Below are 18,570 nucleotides of genomic sequence, written 5' to 3' on the forward strand. Positions count from 1 at the left end.
AAATCATATATATTCAAATAGTCATCCACAAAGACACATTTAGATTAAATCAAATTAAAATACCAGTCTAAGGAATTATTTGTTCATTTCTTCTTTTTTCTGTTTTGTCATTCTTTCTTGCTATTATGATCATTGAGAATGAACATATTTGTGTATATTTGTCTATTAATTTGATTAAAATAAAAAAATGGTTACAGTAATAAAACCTATGGTAATGAAAAATGAAAAATTGGAATATTGATTCGTGGCAACTCTGTATAACTGAGCACTCATCTGTGCTTGTCTTCTGTCTCAGCTTTTTCCCTTATTTTAACCAATCATTTCAGAGCCCCATTGGAAGTTCAGGCCCTCTAGGGGGCCATAGCCCCAAGGTTGAGATTCACTGCATTAAATTTTCTAAGATTTACTAATAACAAATCCTTTTGGAAAATGTTGCTTTGGCCATTTTGAGCATATGCCTGTTTATTTCATTCTTTGACAGTTTGGAAGCTTTCTCAGCTTGTCAAAAACTTTTCGGTAATTTGTAAACCTTATAAACGGGATCCAAAGATTGTGTGCATTTTTATGCACATCACTTGCAAAACATCTAGCCACAAGAGAAATTATAAGGACGTGCTGTGTTTCTCATAAATAAACACCTTATAATTACAATATAAGTTTTGCATATTTTAATGAAGGAACGGTAAAATATGCTCTTGATTGACGGGTGGAAATCTGATCCGGCGGAGGACAGTGGCAGCCAATGGGAAGCGGGGCGCTGGCTGTTTCTGAAGGGAGGCCCCTGGAGCAGCAGGCAGCGTGTGTGTGTTGACTTGAGCGCGGAGGAGAGGCACGAGAGCGCTTTTCTCACTCAGTCCGGCGACACATCCATGCATGATTGCGGTGCGTTTACTGGGGTGAGTGCAAGCTTTAAGTTTTACAACACATTCGACGCTTCAGTAAAACGTAACTAGAAACAGAAAAAAAAGAGTTTCCAAAAGTCCAGTCCCTTAGGAGGATCGGCTCACCGCGTTACGCACGCACAGCACAGCAACATATTTACATTAGGACACTTGCAACGTTATTTATAAAGTGTCACGGATCTGCTGCGTTTAATGTCTGTTTCACAATAGTCAGCATGTAGTCGGTCAAATGAAAGATATGTTTATGAATGGAACTGCTGAATGCGCTCGAGCGCACAGCAGTTCATGTTCCATTTCTAATAAATCGCTTAAAGTCAGTCTCCTACTTCAAAGGGTGATCGGACGGCGCGCTCAGAGTCCAACCGCTGCAGAATGGACGGACTTTACGACCAACAAGTGCCTTTCATAAAATCTCATGTAAGTCTGATGAAAGTAAATCAGTGCTGTCCATGATTTTAAATATGTATCTGTCATATAAGGGACCAGTGAGGAGAATCTGCGTTTTTTAAAGCCTAACGTGACAGTTCTGCCATTTATATGTGTGAGATTCTTCACTTTAGGGAAACTTCTGGATTTATTTAGAAGACATTAATAATTATTGATAGTTTTAAAGTAGCTGTTAATTGTTCATGATCCTGTTATTGTGTATTAAACTAGTTATATACCAGAATTGATATATTTTGGACTCTATAACGTCCCCTGTATAAAACATTTAAGTTGTGTTAAAACAAGGGAAAATCCTTTTTTCACTTTTTCCCTAAGAAAATCTTATTTTCAGTTCTGCAGTACAGTTTACATATTTAAAAATAAAGTATTACACTTCTATTACAGTCACGAATGCATTTACAAAATTATTGTTAAAAAAAATATGATGGAAATGAGAAGTGAAGAAAAAAATAGAACTTTTAAAGCCAGGTATCATTAACAAATGGCTCAGTTTTTGAGATTTTTCAAATAATAATAGTAATAATAAAAATGTTTGTCAACTTTCATTTTCCTTGTTGGGTTTAGTAAGAACAAGAATTATTCAACGTTTTCCTAAAAAAAAAAAAATCCATCCAAATCAAAACACTTGAGGGTTGATCAAGGCCGTGATCATCTAATATTTACATTTTTTAAATTTCAAACAAGTCAAAAGTGCCACTAACTAAATAATCTCTCATATATAAGCAATAAGCACGATGAGTGAAGATGCAGTTGTGTGTTGCATGTCTTTCAAAAGCAAACTCTACACACTCCATCTTCATTTGAGACAATTGATCTGTTGCTTTCTGCTCAGAATCCTCGGGCAAAGACGTTCAACACGAGACCAGCGAAGGACAGGAAAAGAAAATTCATTAACTCTGACCTGGCATTGGACACCGAGGGTAAGCACTCAGGTGTGGGTGAAAAAGACAATGTTCATTTCACGCCTTCTTAACATCTCGCAAAATGCAATATCGCTCGTTGCCACCTGCACTCAGGGCTTTAAAATCTCAATCAGCTGCGCTCGCCTCAGTCTTCAGAGGGCTTTGAGACTGGATTCGAGAGGTGCTGAGGGTCAAAACTTATAATTAAAGCTTTGTACCTGTTGTTTCGCCTTCTCTAACTCTGCCGTCTTTGTTTTTAGAGCTGTTTCAAGATCTCAGCCAACTTCAGGAGACCTGGCTCGCTGAAGGTAAGCTCTGGTCTGTTTACTTCAGTCTCGTTCAAGGTTTCTCAGTGGTTGATCAAGCTTTTGTTTTGTAGCTGAAGAAGCGGAGAAAGCGTGTGGGGGGGTGGGGGTTTGGGGGAGGGGAGCAAATATGCCTCAAGTTACAGACCTAATCTGCAGTCCAATTAATGCATCTGTAGCGAAGGCACTTGGCGTGTCATGCATACATTAGTGCTTGAGAAGAGCAGGAGTCTAGAGGGAGACCGAGGAGGTTCTACTTTGAGTGTCATCACAAATTACCAGAAGAACTTGCAGTCTCGCTCACTCTCTTCTCCTCTCGTCCGCTTTTGGCAGGAGCTAAGGCAGACGAGCCACCAACTCTCTCTCACGCACGCATGCACACGTGCACACCTTCTCGTTTCTTCTTCATATCCCTCTCTTTCGTATTATACTTCTCGTATATTAGGGTTTTCTTTGTTTTTCTTTATTTTTGTAACTCTTTTTGTTAAGGAGATGGAATGATGGTAGATCGCTTCAAGAGTTTAAACTTTTAGAGCTTCGTTTTTTTCCCCTAACTTTTTTTATTTTTTGGTTGTCTTTGGCAATTTTTTGTTTCTCATGGCAAGAGATGCTGGTTGTGGTCTAACTCAAACGTGATGCTTCAGGAGTTAAGCGCGAGTGTCTTCTTCCCATCTTGCTTGCAACACCGACCTTTAGGTTAGTAAATGCTTCACTCTTTGGTTGATTGCTAATATGTTTGGAATTTTTTTTTATGTGATGGAAATTGTACATTTCTTCCAACGTTAGTTAAAAAAAAATTAAATGGCAAACATTTTGATGTTAAAAATGTAATGTTTTTCTTGTCTCCAAAATGTTAAATTTTACATTCCTAACAATGTTATGTTAAAATTTTCTAAATGGTGAAATGTCAAATTTGATGTTAAAAATATAAGGTTTTACTTGTTTTCAAAATATTAAGACTTTTTTGGCTTGTGAAGTTTTACTTTGTGTTTTTTTTGTGTTGCAAATATGATTAAAAAGTATTTTTTTCCTGTCTGCAAAAAAGTTTTAACATTATGAAAATGTTGAGCAGCATACATTTAGAAAACCTTAAACTGATTATGTGCATGCAAATTAATTTTAACGGATAATCAGTTTTATTTTTAGAGTTAAATAACTTTTTTGTATTCTAAAAAAACGAAGTATAAATATTCATATATTGTTGGCTGCAATTATACTATCATGTTTCCATTTCTAGAAGAATGTAAATAAGATTTCTGGGATTTTATTAATGTCATAAATTAATTTAGGCTACAATAGAAGACGCAAATCATGATAGACATAACAGCCTTTTTTGTCTGTTTATTGTAAAAGGCAATTTGATTGAAAATTGAGAAGAAAAAAGTAGGTTGTAAAACCAATTCCAGCGCTTTGCATTTGTAAAATCGCAGCTGCCTTTCAGCCTATGGAATGCATTTGCGTGCACTTTGGACAAAAAAAAGGAAATGAAGATGAGTGTGTGTCTGTTTTCTGTTAGTGATCACATTACATCTGGCTTGTGTGACTGAATTTTTGAATGCCACATGAAAGTCTGACTTATGCAACTTAATCAAGTATCATTTTATGTAGCATCATCTCAAATATTGTCATTGAAATATGCTTTAGTACAGCTGCACCAAAGACACTGCTGTGTGTTCTGGTCACCTTTAAAAACCAAACATCTGAAATATAAGCAGCTAACCTAACATGTAAAATAGGACCTGCCCACCTGCATAAGGAAAGAGAATCTTCATTTTTAATAGACTGCTTTTCTATATTTTTTATATATATTTAAAAATGCTTGCAGTATAATTGTAGATTTTAAAATTAAAAGTACGCTTTAGAACAGATTTCAGACTTTACTGTCCTTGTCGTGAGTTTGATTATGCCAAATCCACCTTAGGGCCTCTAAAAGAATTAGACATGACTTAAATATTTTAGTATATCCGGCAGGGGGGAAAAAAGTAGTCGCTGCAGTAGATATTACAGTGAGGAGTACAATTCAAACTGTCTTCCATCCATCAGCCGCAACGCCCAAAGATTCAGGATAAATCGCAGATAGATTTAATATATGACTTCCTGTCCATTAGAACCTAAACGTAGACCTAGCGGTTTCATTTCAGAGATTTATTAGCTCAGGTAATTGGAAAGAAGAGGAAGACTTATGAGCGACGGACAGAATTTCCGGCAGCGTAGACTAAAGAGCTGATGGCTCGTCATTTGACGTGGATGTGTCATTTTGGCCAGAGACAGCTGACAGTGACTTATTACGTCTAGAAAACTTACAAAAGACTTCATTGAATATGTCAAATCAGGATTTAGTTTATTGGCTTTACATTGTTTTCTAGTGTAACCTTTATCTGATTTTTTCTGCATCTTTTCCTCTTTGTTTGGCAGAGAGGTGATTATGAGTCTCTTTATGGAGCTGGATTTGGCGCTGCAGTTTTCTGTGTGTTTTCTGCTCTTCTCTTTTTTCTTTAACTGGTGGACATGCTCCAACACCTTAGCTAGCCTCAGGAGTGGTGCTGGGATCAGCTGTCCCATTCACAGGTTGACTCATTCACCCTGCTGAGAATACTGGCTGCTGCTCCTTTCCTCTCACCTTTTCTCTCTCTAACTGATGTTTACGCTACCTTTCTGACTCTTAATGCACTTGTTCATTCTCTTCTGATCTAATGAGGGGATGGTTTAATATTTCTTTGATTGTGTTTGCTTTGGAACCAACCAGAGAAATGGTGGTGGTAGTTCAACCAGTAAAGATTTCTGCTGCGGTTGTGCTCAACAAATACTGTACAGATAAACTGGTGCTGATTTGAAGTTATAGAACAGACTGGGGCTAGTTATCACACATTTTACTCAAGTGAATAGTGTGGGATTATTTATGACAGCTGATTTCTGCATATATACACACACACATTTCTATTTATTATTTATTTCTGTTTTAACCATTATCGCTCAGAAACATAATTTAATACAAAAAAAAATAGTTCATAAAATACATGTGGAACTCCATGTTGTGAGTTGCCACAGAAAGACCTGCAATTAAGTATTTTTTTTACCAAAAAATAAAAAAAAAATAAAAAAAACAATGAAACAATACATTTTGAAACAGCAAAAAATTACAAAAATTACCTTACACACAAAAAAAATATCTAACCATTGTTTTGGCCCACAAATGCTATTAATAAATCTTTTGTTGTGTATGGTTTCTAGCATTTGTGCATACTTGCCCTGACATTAAATTTATATATTTTAAAAAATCTATTGTATCTTAACTTTTAAAATTTTAGTTACAATATATCTTCATTATATAGTTGACTCTTATTTGAATTAGAGTTTTGACTTAAAAAAAAAATAAAAACCTTATGACAGCTGCTCTGAAAATAATTTAGTGTTTTTACTTTGAAATTGCCATTGAATAATTTCATAGAAACAGCAAGTAGTGCAATTCTGAACAACTACTAAAATAGATTTTATTGTGAAATGTACTCATATACTGTATGAATGCATTACCATTTACACAGACATTAGAAAACACTCCCTTTTCCAAAAAGAAAGCCGAAAAGCCAAGCAGCCGAGCAGAACTTGTTGCCCTACACAAAGTAAATGTCGATTTGTGCGTGTTGCGACTTGTTACTGTTGTTGTGAAAATGAAAATCCAATTTTAGCGCAGAGGAATAAACGTGCTAATAGCCCCGTGCAGCAAGGTCTCGTGCTCTCCTTTGTGTCGAGCTGAACAAGCAATAAACAGCAGAAGCCTTGCAAGAGTGCAAACGCATGTGATATAAACATGAATGTGCTTAATTGAGCTCCGTATGAAGGCTTCATTATTTTAGCATTAGCTACGAGAGAGGGAAAGGTAGGGGAACGTGCTCTGTTTGGACGGCTGCCGTCGCGGCAGGTACAGGTGCATTCACCAGTGGGGATGTGTCCCAATTAGACAGTGTGAACAATAGGTGTTTTCTCGCTGCATGGCTATCCTTATGAAGACGCTGTGTAAAGCACATTTGATCACAAGGCAAGGTGTTTTTCCTTTGGTTGCCTGGTTTGTTTTATTTTTTTAATTCTCCTACTATTTTAAGACACAATTATGTCAAAGCGAAAGGCTGAGACAGATATGGGATGCATTTCACACGCGAGAGCCTGCTTTGTCCAACAAATTAAATTACTGACATAATTAGAGGATATGTTTTGTCTGTTTTAAACCAATAAATGTCTTTATGGGTTGGTCTGAGAATTTCAAATCATTAGTGTTTCAATTACAGAGGATTATTCGTGGAAATAACTCATTAAAGTGATTATTAGAGTAGAGACTGTGTTAGAATGACTTGTGGAAACCTAATATAATAATTATGAAAGAAAAATGTTTATTTACCCTTTTCTCTCTTGGTTTTCTCCCAGCTCAAGTTCCTGACAATGATGAGCAGTTTGTTCCAGACTTTCAGAGTGAAAACTGTAAGTGTGACCTTTTTGTTTTTTTACTATGGCTCTACAAAAAAACAGCTTATGTTTTACAAAGTGACTTCAGACTCTAAAAGAAACTCAAATCTGAAGATTTTGTGCAGAAATTTGCCAAATGCAATTCGCGTTTTGGTTGTTTGCGACATGTTGTCGTTCGTCGCTGTTGTTTCTGTGAATAAACAGAAAGACAGAGCGCGAGCGGTGTGTGTTCTCTAGGTTCTGTACCTTCTCAGTGAGTGCAGCCAGAAGCAATAGGCCTTTAAATGGGCAAAGGAAGTAAAGTTGGCGCGCAGTGGTCGTGGCAGAGCCGGTGCCAGTGTCGGAAGTGGCATGGACTGAATGAGGCACAGTGGGGAGCGAGTCCAGCTTATGTCTTAAAGAGGAGCCAAAACAGACTCTGCTACTGAGGATGCAGGGGAGAAGAAGGGGGGCTTTGTCTTTCTAGAGAACTCAAGCTCATTAGGCAAATAAAATATACTAGTGTTTGCTGATAATGGGCCATTGTCCTGTAGTCCCTCCTTAGACTTTATTGTGAGTGACAAAAGAGGAGTGAAATGTCACTAAAGGAAGCCTTTTTTTGTGTGTCGATATTTTAAAGTAAATATTATTCCATTCCAATATGTATTTTTAAGCCAAAACGATGGAACTGCAGGGTGTTAGTTGGCATTGTCGGCAGGATAGTGGAGGAGAGGAGGGACAGGCAGATGGAGGTAGAGCGAGGGCATGGTGGTTGGGCTCTTGAACGGGCATCCTGGCCCTCCCATATGGGTCTGAGTCGACAATGCCAGTGGATCACTTCCGTTTCATGTGGTCCATTCCCACAAAACACCTCAAAATGGGATATACAGGGATAACACAGCCAGAAAATACACCTCTCAAACTGCTGCTGCGCACTAGACGTGTGTGGCCTGATGAAATCTAATTATTTGTATCATTTAAAGATTTGTAATATAAGGAATTGATATTTTTAACTAGCAAGGATGCATTACACTGATTAAAAGTGACAGTACATGTACGAATTAATAATTTAAAAAAAAAAAAAGTTATTTTGAGCTTTCTATTCATCAAAAAATCCTGAAAAAGCAGCACAAGTGTTAACTAATAATAAGAAATTGAGCACCAAATCAGCATATTAGAATTATTTCTGAAAACTGAGCACTAAATCAGCGTACTTAAACTCAGCGATTAATGCTGGCTTCTGAAAATTCAGTTTTGCATTCACAGGAATAAACTACATTTTAAAATATGTAAATATATTACTGTTGTACTGTATTTTTGATCAAGTAAATGCAGCCTTGGTGAGCGTTAAGTGCATGACAATTTTCCGACCCCACGTTTTAGAATGGTAGTGTATATATCTTTTCTCTTTTAAATGCATATGTAATTATTAACAGAACTGGCGGTGGTACTGTAAAAGATCAATCGTTTAAAACATTAATATAATAGTGATTTGTGGCTGGGGAAGTGTGATCAAACAGTGATTATATTTGAGTTATTTGCCCTTTTGTAAAGGCCATCGTAATTCAAGCTCAGTGTTTAAGAAGATGGTGTGACTGAATCTATTATCAGCGAGTAACAGTCAATGAAGAGGTGAGAGTGAGAAAGAGAGAAGGGTGAGAAAATGCACGACCATCAGCACAGAAAAAAAAAACAGTATGACACTTAGAAACAGTTGTGATTTTTACACAAATTCACATCTATGCAACACAGGGAGCAGTGAAAATGGTGTTCAGTAACATTATGAATGGACTTTTGGCAGAGAAAAGATTATTGATTTATGAAAATGAAATCTATTAGAGCGCAACTTTGAGGAAAGAAATTTTGAGGAATGTAACATGAAAGTTTAGCAGAAGCAACATCATGACAATGGAAATAATTTGTGAATATTTTGCATAACAAGTTAAGTTTCAGAAATGAATATTTTGCTGTACTCAAGATGTTCTTTTTATTTTATAAATAGTTTTTTTTTTTGAGATGTTGCACTTCAGTTGATGTCTGACATACTCAGGCGGTTTTAAATGTATCTCATAAATTGCAAGGACACAAAAAATTGAAAGTAAATGTCATAAACGACTTTTTGAAAATGTTGTCCATTAACACCAATCAATGAACGTGTAATTGTTGCAATCCTGGAATGACATCCTGCACGTATGACGTCCTGTGATGCTAACAGATTTTGTATTGATTCGTTTACTCGTATTCCTTTGCGTAAAATCAATTATGGCATTTTTTTTCTCTTCATCTGTCTACGTGCTTCTTAATATGGTCCGTCAAGAAGTCTTCTCAAGTATAAATTATTCATCCATACTGCTACTTTTAGAATCCACTATCATGAACAACGACACATCCTAACAAGACCATTTAAAATCTCAGAAGGCTGCCAAATAAATGAAGGTTTTCTACTTTAGACATTGATTTTTTTTATTCTTAACTTTGAGATTACACCACTTGAATCAAATAAATGAAGTACTTTCTATTTATGCTTTTATTCTTCTTCCCTTTTTTCATGTTTTCAAAGATTACCTTTAGAAGCAGAAATGTTTAAATACATTAGTAATCAGCAAATTACTGAATGTCAAGAATCTAATCCCTTTGTGCTGAAGAAAACCAATACTGAATTTACTTAAATGTGCCTTTAAAGTTGTTTTTAATGGAATTTGGTTACTGAATTGATGCGGATTTATATTTCAAAAGTATTTTATTACATATCCACCTGTCCTTGTTTATGTGAGTTGCAAGAAACCTTTGCTGAAAACACAAACTTTTTGCATGCAAACAGATATCTTAAGATTTTTAGTGAATGCATAAAAATATGTAGACGTTGTAAAGTCTTCTCAACTTCATTTGCAGATGCCTTGTGTGATTGAGAGAATGATTGCAGTTTAAAATGACACTTCTGCATCCTTTGAGTAATGAATATAGTGAGGATCTTGGTGTTCTGTTTAAACATCTATACGTTTGTGTCTTTCTCAGTGGCGTTCCACGGGCTGCAGTTGAGGATAAAGAGAGAGCCCCACAGTCCGTGTACTGATCTGGGCTCAGCCTGCAGTCAGGAGAGGCCCTTCAGAATCCACTATGGGGAGAAGTGCCTGTATAACATCAGGTAGCATTCACAGAATTCCACATCTTGCATATGACACTAAAAAACTGTATAACTCACATGCATCAAATGTTATAAAAAAAAATACCAGTACGAGACGAACGCTAGACATGCTAGACTGCAACGTCCGTGTGAAACCATAAGTGTTTTTGCACCAAAGCAGTGAAAATCAATCCTAAACTTTATACTTTCAGCTTTCAGAGAGACAATAACATCACATAATTTGATTTGCAAATTCAGCCTCTGCATCTGGAGTGAGAGAGTTAAGTGATAAATGGGCCGAATATGTCTACATACATTTGCAATAACGCTACCATTTAACAAAATATTTTTACCTATTATTTGTCAATTTAGGTTGTTATTTTCCTAATTACAGATGTTTTGTGGGGGAAAAAAAACTAATTTCTGAATGCAAATGTTGGGTTTGTTAATCACGCTGCTTGTGACGCTGAATTCTTTAGGGCTTTGCATAAAGCACAAATTCACCTCCGACACTAAGGTGTTACAGTGGGTGTGTGTTTCACCTTTTATATGTGACTAAAGGCTGAATAAAAGCACAGACGTTCATTTGACAGAAGAGCCCTAAAGCAGATGGGGTCTTGGCATAGATGTGACTTTTCAGCCTGAGCCAAGAATAGTCTTAATGATTTATGGTAGAAAAAAAAAGCACAATAATAATAGTTTTCTTTTAGTTATTTACTAAAAGGCAACAGTATAGCAGGTGCTGTTCGAAATGATTTGAATGAGATCCACCTGAAATTGGAAAGGGGAAAAAAACACAAAATTACGCTACGGTGCATTAAGTCCAATAAATGGCTTTTCCACTTGGACAAGCGTCTATGGCAAACATGGTTGCTTGGTTACAGTCATCTTCCTATTGATTGGATTTTAAATTTATGACATTTCACTTAGATGTTTTATTTCGCTGGAGGAGCCAACTTGCCCTCGTATTGCAGATGGCACTCAAGCTGAACCAACAACCTCTGTGATAATGATGATCTCATCAGAGGTGCTTTGGAGATTGTCAAGCCTCATAGAAGCCTGTTCCTTCCTTGTCTTTTAATGTTTCTGAATGGAGTGTAATTGCGTTAAGGTGCATTTCTGACAAGATATCAGATAGTTTCTCTTTGGTACCTTGTTGATTGTGGCATGTGTAAGGGGTGGAGAGCTGAATGGATAAAGGATAAGTGTGGGGAATTGTGGGATTTTTTGTTAGATTATGGAACTATGTGAACAATTCCTGCATGTAAGAGGTCAAAAATGTAAAGTATATAATATATATATATATATATATATATATATATATATATATATATATATATATATATATATATATATATATATATATATATATATATATATATAGTTTAAAATTCTGATGTCAGTAAGATTAGTTTTTTAATCGGTTTAATTATTTTATTTAGGAACAATGCATTAAATTGTTCAAATAATACAGTGAACACATAATGTTTCAAAAGATGTGTTTCAAATAAATGCGTTTTTTTTAACGTTCTGTTTATGAGAGAATCCTGAATAAAGCATAATGGTATCCACTCAAATATTAAGCAGCACTGTTTTCAACATTGATAATAAAAATGTTTCTTGAGCAGTAAATCAGCATATTAGAATGATTTCTGAAGAATCATGTGACACTGCAGACTGGAGTAATGATACAGTTTGAAATATATTAAAATAGAAAACAGTTATTTAAAATTGTTATAATATTTTAAAATAATACTGCATTTACTGTATTAAATGCAGACTTGGTTAACATAAGAGATTAACCCCAAACTTTTAAGAAGTAAATTAAAATCATATTTTAGTAATAATATATATTTATTTTAATTGTAATGTATTATTGTTGTTATTACTGAATAAAGTATAATTGTAATATCTTTTATCTTATGAATATTTTTTTCACAGTGGTTCAACAGATAAATAAAATGTCATACAGTCTGCTGTTATACACACACACACATATATATATATATATATATATTTCCTCCCATGGGTGATATAAAGCAGGAGGCGGGGCTCTACCGTATATATTTTATCCTCTTTAAAAACATGCAATTCAAAAGATATAAAAATACAATTAAAATATCGTTTCCATCCATTTTTGAAGTACCAGTTTAGCATGCATTATAAAGTATGCTGCAGACAAAAAGTTCTAGCGTTTATGTTTTTATAATTTTTTTAATTTTCCAGCAATAAAGTCGAGCACAGTCTCATAATAATCTCAGTAGCCTGAAAGGCCCTCAGGAAAGACTAACTTAAACTGCTCTTGTGTCTCCAGTGCCTACGAGCAGAAGCATCCCTCGGGAATGAAGGCCTCCAGCCCAGTGTCTACCCCCTGCAGCACGCCCGTGTCCCCTGGCCAGCATGTGTCTCCCTCTAATGCTCCCACCCCGAAACCAGACAGGACGTACCCTCACCTCGCACCCCCACAGCCCCTCCCTGACAGCGCTTACCCCATGGACCACAGGTACTGCCAATTACCAAAACACTTCAGAAAGACAGACAGACAGACAGATAGAAAGACAGAAAGACAGACAGATAGATAGATAGATAGATATCATGCATGATACTTATTCTATTCAGTGTTTTATACAGATTTCGGCGGCAGTTGTCGGAGCCGTGTCATTCGTTCCCCTCTCCTTCAATGTCGCGGGACGGACGGCCCATGTATCACAGACAGATGTCAGAACCCAGCATCCCCTTCCCTCCTCAGGGGTTCAAGCAGGAGTACGGCGACCCCCTCTTCGAACATCCGGCAATGGTGGGGGCGCCCCAGCTCCCCCAGACGTACCCACACTCCATGATGATCAAACAAGAGCCTCGCGACTTCACCTACGACTCAGGTGAGTTTCCATTTACAAGTCTGCTAATACTGACAGAGCGTTATATTGCTCGATTTGTAACATTTCTACAAAATGTTAGGTCATGCAACTGTTTTCAACATTGATAATAAAAAGAAGTGTTTACTGAGCTCCAAGTCAGCATATTAGAATGAGTTCTGAAGGATCTCGTGACACTGAAGACTGGAGTAATGATGCTGAAGATTCAGCTTTTTAAAATATATTACAATAGAAAACAGTTTAAACTGTACAAATATTTCACAATATTACTGTATTTTGTTCAAAAAAGAAAAAACATGAAAAGACCCTAAAGTTTAAATAACTAAACAGAAAAAAATAATAGAATAAATAGGAGAAATTTTTAAGAAATAAATAAAGCATGATTTATAAGGATATGGAGACAGTATGTACTTCACTGAACTAACAGGAAACATTCTGTAGATCATTTTTCTTTTGGGTACTCATACAGCCAGATAGCAACTTTATTAGGGACAGGGAGGTTAATAGAATTAGCGTGTTATTAGGAAATTTGGGCCTGATCTCATTTCCTGAGGGCCTGGCTGGAAAGGAGAGGGGCCCCTAATCTCTCCCCCAGGGGCCCCCAGGCTGTCGGCCCAGCTCTGGCATGAATGAAGAGGCTTTTGGTTTTCATTCATAAAAAATGGAGGTGGAAGCAGCCGCCTGTCAGGAAAGAAGGCAGCGCTGCTTCTCAGCTGTTTCCTGTTGATTATGTAAATCTGTAAAATATAACCTGAAGGTAATAGCAGTAATACTGGGGCCTTTTCTGTTTAAAAAATGTCAAAGCAACATCATCTAATTTATTATTTTTTTAAACAAAATATTTTTTTCTGAAATTAACATTTACAACAGACCATTATGTTATACTTTATACTATATGCTTTAGTCCAGTACGTGTTCATCTTGAAATATTACTAACAATATAAAAGTTATTCTTACATTTAGTTAATAACATTTTTTATTATATTAAAATTAATATATACAACAGATATTCTGGCAGTTCCTAAAAATCATAGTGGTATTTAAAAAACATCATTTACACCAGTGGAGGAGATCATCGACATGTTTTGCATCCCCTCCAAGCCATTTAAAAGAATTTATTCTGCCTCATAAAGGAGCTTGTTTGTTGTGAGCTGTGTAAGGACTGGGCAGTCAGCGGCTAATTTAATCAGCGGTAATTTCCTCGACAGGCCCATTACTTGAATGAAACCCTGAGAGATCTTTATAGGTCCAAATGAACAGGGTTAGATGTTTTATGGAGCATTCACTTAAGCTGTCTTGCTTTGCTTTGATTGAATCACAGCTCCAACAAACAACATGACTGACGCAGAGCACAAGGCGTCCACTGCGGTTAATCCTCACAAATCTGTTGTCCATAATGTTTAACCAACTCTTTTGAATAGAAAATGTGATGTTGTCCTAGGGATCTTTTTCCCCCCATTGTCTTAAAATGGAAAATAATAGTAAGCAAATAAATGAATACATAAATAAATATAAGGTTTAGTTTTTAGCTGTACCCATGCAAATTTTTTTCCACTTTTTAAAATGCTTTTTGTGTGTGTGTGTTGTTTTCCTTTTTTTTAGAAGTGCCTAGCTGTCACTCTGTATATCTTAGACAAGAAGGATATCTGGCCCACAATAACAGAACAGAGGGTAACTCTCCATGCTGTATAATATATTTGATCTTATATGGCTATTTTATTATTTGAAATGTCTAATTTGAAGATGTATTTAATTTATAAAGTAATATTACAATACCTCAATACCTAACAATATATCAATGTCTTCATTCAATAGGATGTATGTTCGACAAAGTTGCAAGGCACTTCTACGATGACACTTGCGTGGTACCTGAGAAGGTTGAAAGTATGTATTTATTTATCTACTTATATTTATGTTCTGAGTTAAATATTATTTCTTAAATAATAAGTTGACTCTTTGCTGTATATCATCTATAGTATTGAATACTATATGAGCCTCCCAACATGTAACATAAAAAAAATTGAAGACTGTGCCATCGCTTTACTATGTTTTTTTATGCCCAGTTTGACCATGATAATGCCTAGTCCATAGGCGTTATAGGATTGGTTATGTGAGCTTACATCCTTTGTAATTTTTCCTCCCAAAGGTGATATAAAGCAGGAGGCGGGGCTCTACCGTGAAGGCCCGACCTATCAGAGACGAGGCTCACTGCAGCTCTGGCAGTTTTTGGTGGCCCTATTGGATGACCCCTCAAACTCACACTTCATTGCGTGGACAGGCCGGGGCATGGAGTTTAAACTCATTGAGCCAGAGGAGGTACTTACAAGCCTCAATAGTACATTTTTTTAACCAAGATTTTATCTGTATGGACATTAATAATTTAAAGGAACTAAAATAAGTATTTTTCTTTTCTAAAATATAACCCGTATAAAAACATTTTTTTTAATGGATCAATTTATTGAGCCTATATTTTTTAATGCACCGTTTTTTTTCTTTTTTTTTGGTAAATATCATATTTGATACTGCAGGTTTTTATGGTTCATATATTAAGAAATAAGAGATTATGGAGCTCATATTTGTGGAAAAATAAAAAGCCTCAGTTTTATTCAGAGGCCCAAATTGAGCAAAATATGCTACAATTGCTTTTCAGCAAAGTCATGCTGATAATTTAAAGGCTTTTACATTTTGTGCATCAAATATGATAGCCTACAGTTGCCTTTATAGGGTTAAAATAATTTTAGGACATGATATAGTGCTTAATTACATCATTATGTGATTATCTTTAATAAAAAAAATGTGATATCTCCAGGCTATATGCAAGTTTTGATTCCTAGAGAGACTCTTTATTTGTTTGTTCAAAAGCACCTGTCATGTCCATCCAAAAATAAAGTATTTCAACATGTCGACTCTCCAAGAAGTCCGAAGTGTTTGGAAAGCATGGACAGAGGTGTGTTTGTGTAAAGTGTCAGCAACAGTGGGATTTGTTATTCCTGTATGTGTGTGTGTGTGTGTTTACTGGCGTTGGTCCACAGGGCAGCTGTAGGGAACAGGGGAGTCATTCATGCCATCAGGTGACTGTGGGCCGTTGGGATTGTCTGGGCGGGTGCAAGGCGTGAATGAGCCGCAGTAGAGTGAAAAAGGCCCACAGTGCCGGGCTCTGGGAGAGTGGTGGGAGGGAGATTTGAAAAGGAGTGGGGCACAGGTGGGTGGTCGTGCGGACAGGTGCAGGAACATCTGCCACAATCTGCTGTTCCTAATGAACACATCTCTGTCTAGAGGTATGAGTACACCCCGACAGGGTTTAGCTGCAGACACGTCAGAGCTTTGTTTTTGAGGAGGGCCCTTGTGTGAGCTACTTTAGTTGGTGTTAGGTCTTATTTTTGTATTATGTTTTAAGAGAAACTTCTGTATTTCAGAGAGTACCTTCATTTGTAACTACGTATTCCCTTCACTTCAAAGGTGGCACGACGTTGGGGAATTCAAAAGAATCGGCCTGCCATGAACTACGACAAACTTAGCAGATCGTTGCGCTATTACTATGAGAAAGGCATCATGCAAAAGGTAATACAGGCTTCTGATACATCACATCACAACTGGTTTTTATACTTTCAAAATACTGTCCTTTTTGCATATATTGACTTTTTTCATTATAAGTTACTTTTTAATAATGCTAATGACTGTTTAAAAGCTCAAACACTAATAGGAAAATGTAATGCTCAGCTGCAGTGCTAAAGTCTAAATACACTATTGTTTAAAAGGAACATTTATAATGTTGCAAAAGATTTCTGTTTCAAATAAATGCTGATTTAATTTTTTTTATTGTTTTTATAAATATATAAATCAATTTTAAACTGTAAAAATTTGTAAAAAATATTACTGTTTTAGCTTTTTTTGGTGAGGCTTTTTTTAAATCTTAAAGTTTAATTCTTGTTTTTTGACATATTATTGTTCTAAAACAATTTAATTAGTTTTTTGTGTGTGTGTAATTGTTATACGTATATACATAATTTTTATGACCTCATATTATTTAAAAATGTCAAGGAATATACTGTATTTAAATGTTTTTTATTTCACACTGAATGACACTGAATATTCACACTGAATATGTACACACACACACACACACACACACACACACACACAGACGTAATTTTACGAAGTTACGAGAATACTTTTTGTGAGCAAAAACTAATAATAATAATAATTACTTTATTAAACAATTCTCCATGTCACCCTATAGCGCAATTTTGAAAGGAGTATAATGATGCATGCCTGATTGCACGTTTTGATACGCTTTAAACAACAGCGTAAGCGTGTGGTGCTGCAGATGTACAGTAAACACGCATGCACTTAGCCTTGCTTACATTCAGAGGCAATCACCTAAAAAACTAAGTTTAAAGGCATGTTATTTGTCAACTTCCCAAAAACTCTTTTATTGCAAGTCATAAAAAAACATTGTCCTTGCACTGTTGAAATGTATAGTAATATTCTGGTTTCTTGACTCAAAGGTGGCAGGCGAAAGATACGTGTATAAGTTTGTCTGCGACCCCGAGGCTTTGTTCTCCATGGCCTTCCCTGACAATCAGCGTCCGGTGCTGAAGACGGACCTGGAGCGGCAGATCAACGAGGAAGACACCGTGCCGTTGTCACACTTCGATGAGAACATGGCGTACATTCAAGAGGGTGGCTACTGCAATCCGCACCCATACAACGAGGGCTACGTCTACTGAAAACTGCTACCGGCCGTTCGAAAACAAAACAAACTTTCAGACTTATCCCTCATTTCCTTCAGTCATTCCCCAGGATAAAAGAGAGCACTTTATGGACAGAGGATGATGGCAGTGTGTAAACCTACAAACGTACTGGTGTAATTACGTTAGATGCTCCTTTGGTGTTTTTTGTTGCTATTGAAGGGGATGGGGTGTTTCAGCATGCCGGTTTCTCACAGTGAAAGACTCTTGAGGGCAAATGGCCTCTTTTTTGAACTATTTAGACAGGTTAGAGTCTGGAGCACGTGAGTGGAAAAAACCCAACCTCTTTTACCATTGAAACTCTTGGATTGTTTGTGGAGCGCTTTGTTATTTTCGCACAGTTTCACTGCATTTGTTTTCTCCCCCTTGGTGTCAAACTGAGTAAATAATACAGTGTATTACTATGGAAATAAAATCCTTAAAACTTTCCATCTCAAAGTGAGCACATATCTGAACTGAGTAAATGGCCCTTATACATCCTTTCTCACACGTTCAGGACCCATACAGTGATTAATTACTAGCACAGTTACAACAAACGACTCATTCAAGTGTTTTCTGAAACACTAATTAATATTCAAGTTATACCCATATATTCTAATATGAATATAATGTCTTAGCGGAGGGAAATTATTTTCTCAACAGATTTTTTTTCTTTAATTCATTGACAAAAAAAAGTACAAAAAAATAAAAAATCCCATGACAGCATGATTTTCTAATACTACTGTACACAGTGTTTCAAATACAGCATTCAAAATCTATTTAAATGAACATCTGTATACTTAAGTAACAATACAGTATAATTAACACCATATTTCACTAAATATGA

The 18,570-nt window shown here is 36.1% G+C and overlaps 1 protein-coding gene across 10 annotated transcripts; it reads left to right on the forward strand.

The window, feature by feature from the left end:
* The first annotated feature begins 713 nt into the window (after window positions 1–713).
* etv1 (ETS variant transcription factor 1) lies at window positions 714–18,173 on the forward strand. 10 transcript variants are annotated; one of them, XM_059514078.1, is made up of 13 exons: window positions 714–896; window positions 1,236–1,319; window positions 2,197–2,269; window positions 2,512–2,559; window positions 6,976–7,029; window positions 10,009–10,138; window positions 12,432–12,620; window positions 12,737–12,996; window positions 14,596–14,664; window positions 14,809–14,877; window positions 15,140–15,309; window positions 16,453–16,554; window positions 17,502–18,173. In XM_059514078.1, exons 1-13 carry the CDS (start codon window positions 870–872, stop codon window positions 17,721–17,723), a joined length of 1,497 nt encoding a protein of 498 aa, XP_059370061.1. In that variant the 5' UTR covers window positions 714–869; the 3' UTR covers window positions 17,724–18,173. The 10 variants fall into 10 exon arrangements, with proteins under 10 accessions (XP_059370061.1, XP_059370064.1, XP_059370059.1 ...); XM_059514076.1 differs by having other exon boundaries at window positions 797–896; window positions 2,182–2,269; XM_059514077.1 differs by having other exon boundaries at window positions 798–896; window positions 2,182–2,269; window positions 12,749–12,996.
* The last annotated feature ends 397 nt before the right edge of the window (window positions 18,174–18,570 follow it).

Source organism: Carassius carassius, chromosome 28, assembly GCF_963082965.1.
Source record: "Carassius carassius chromosome 28, fCarCar2.1, whole genome shotgun sequence".
NCBI lineage: Eukaryota > Metazoa > Chordata > Actinopteri > Cypriniformes > Cyprinidae > Carassius > Carassius carassius.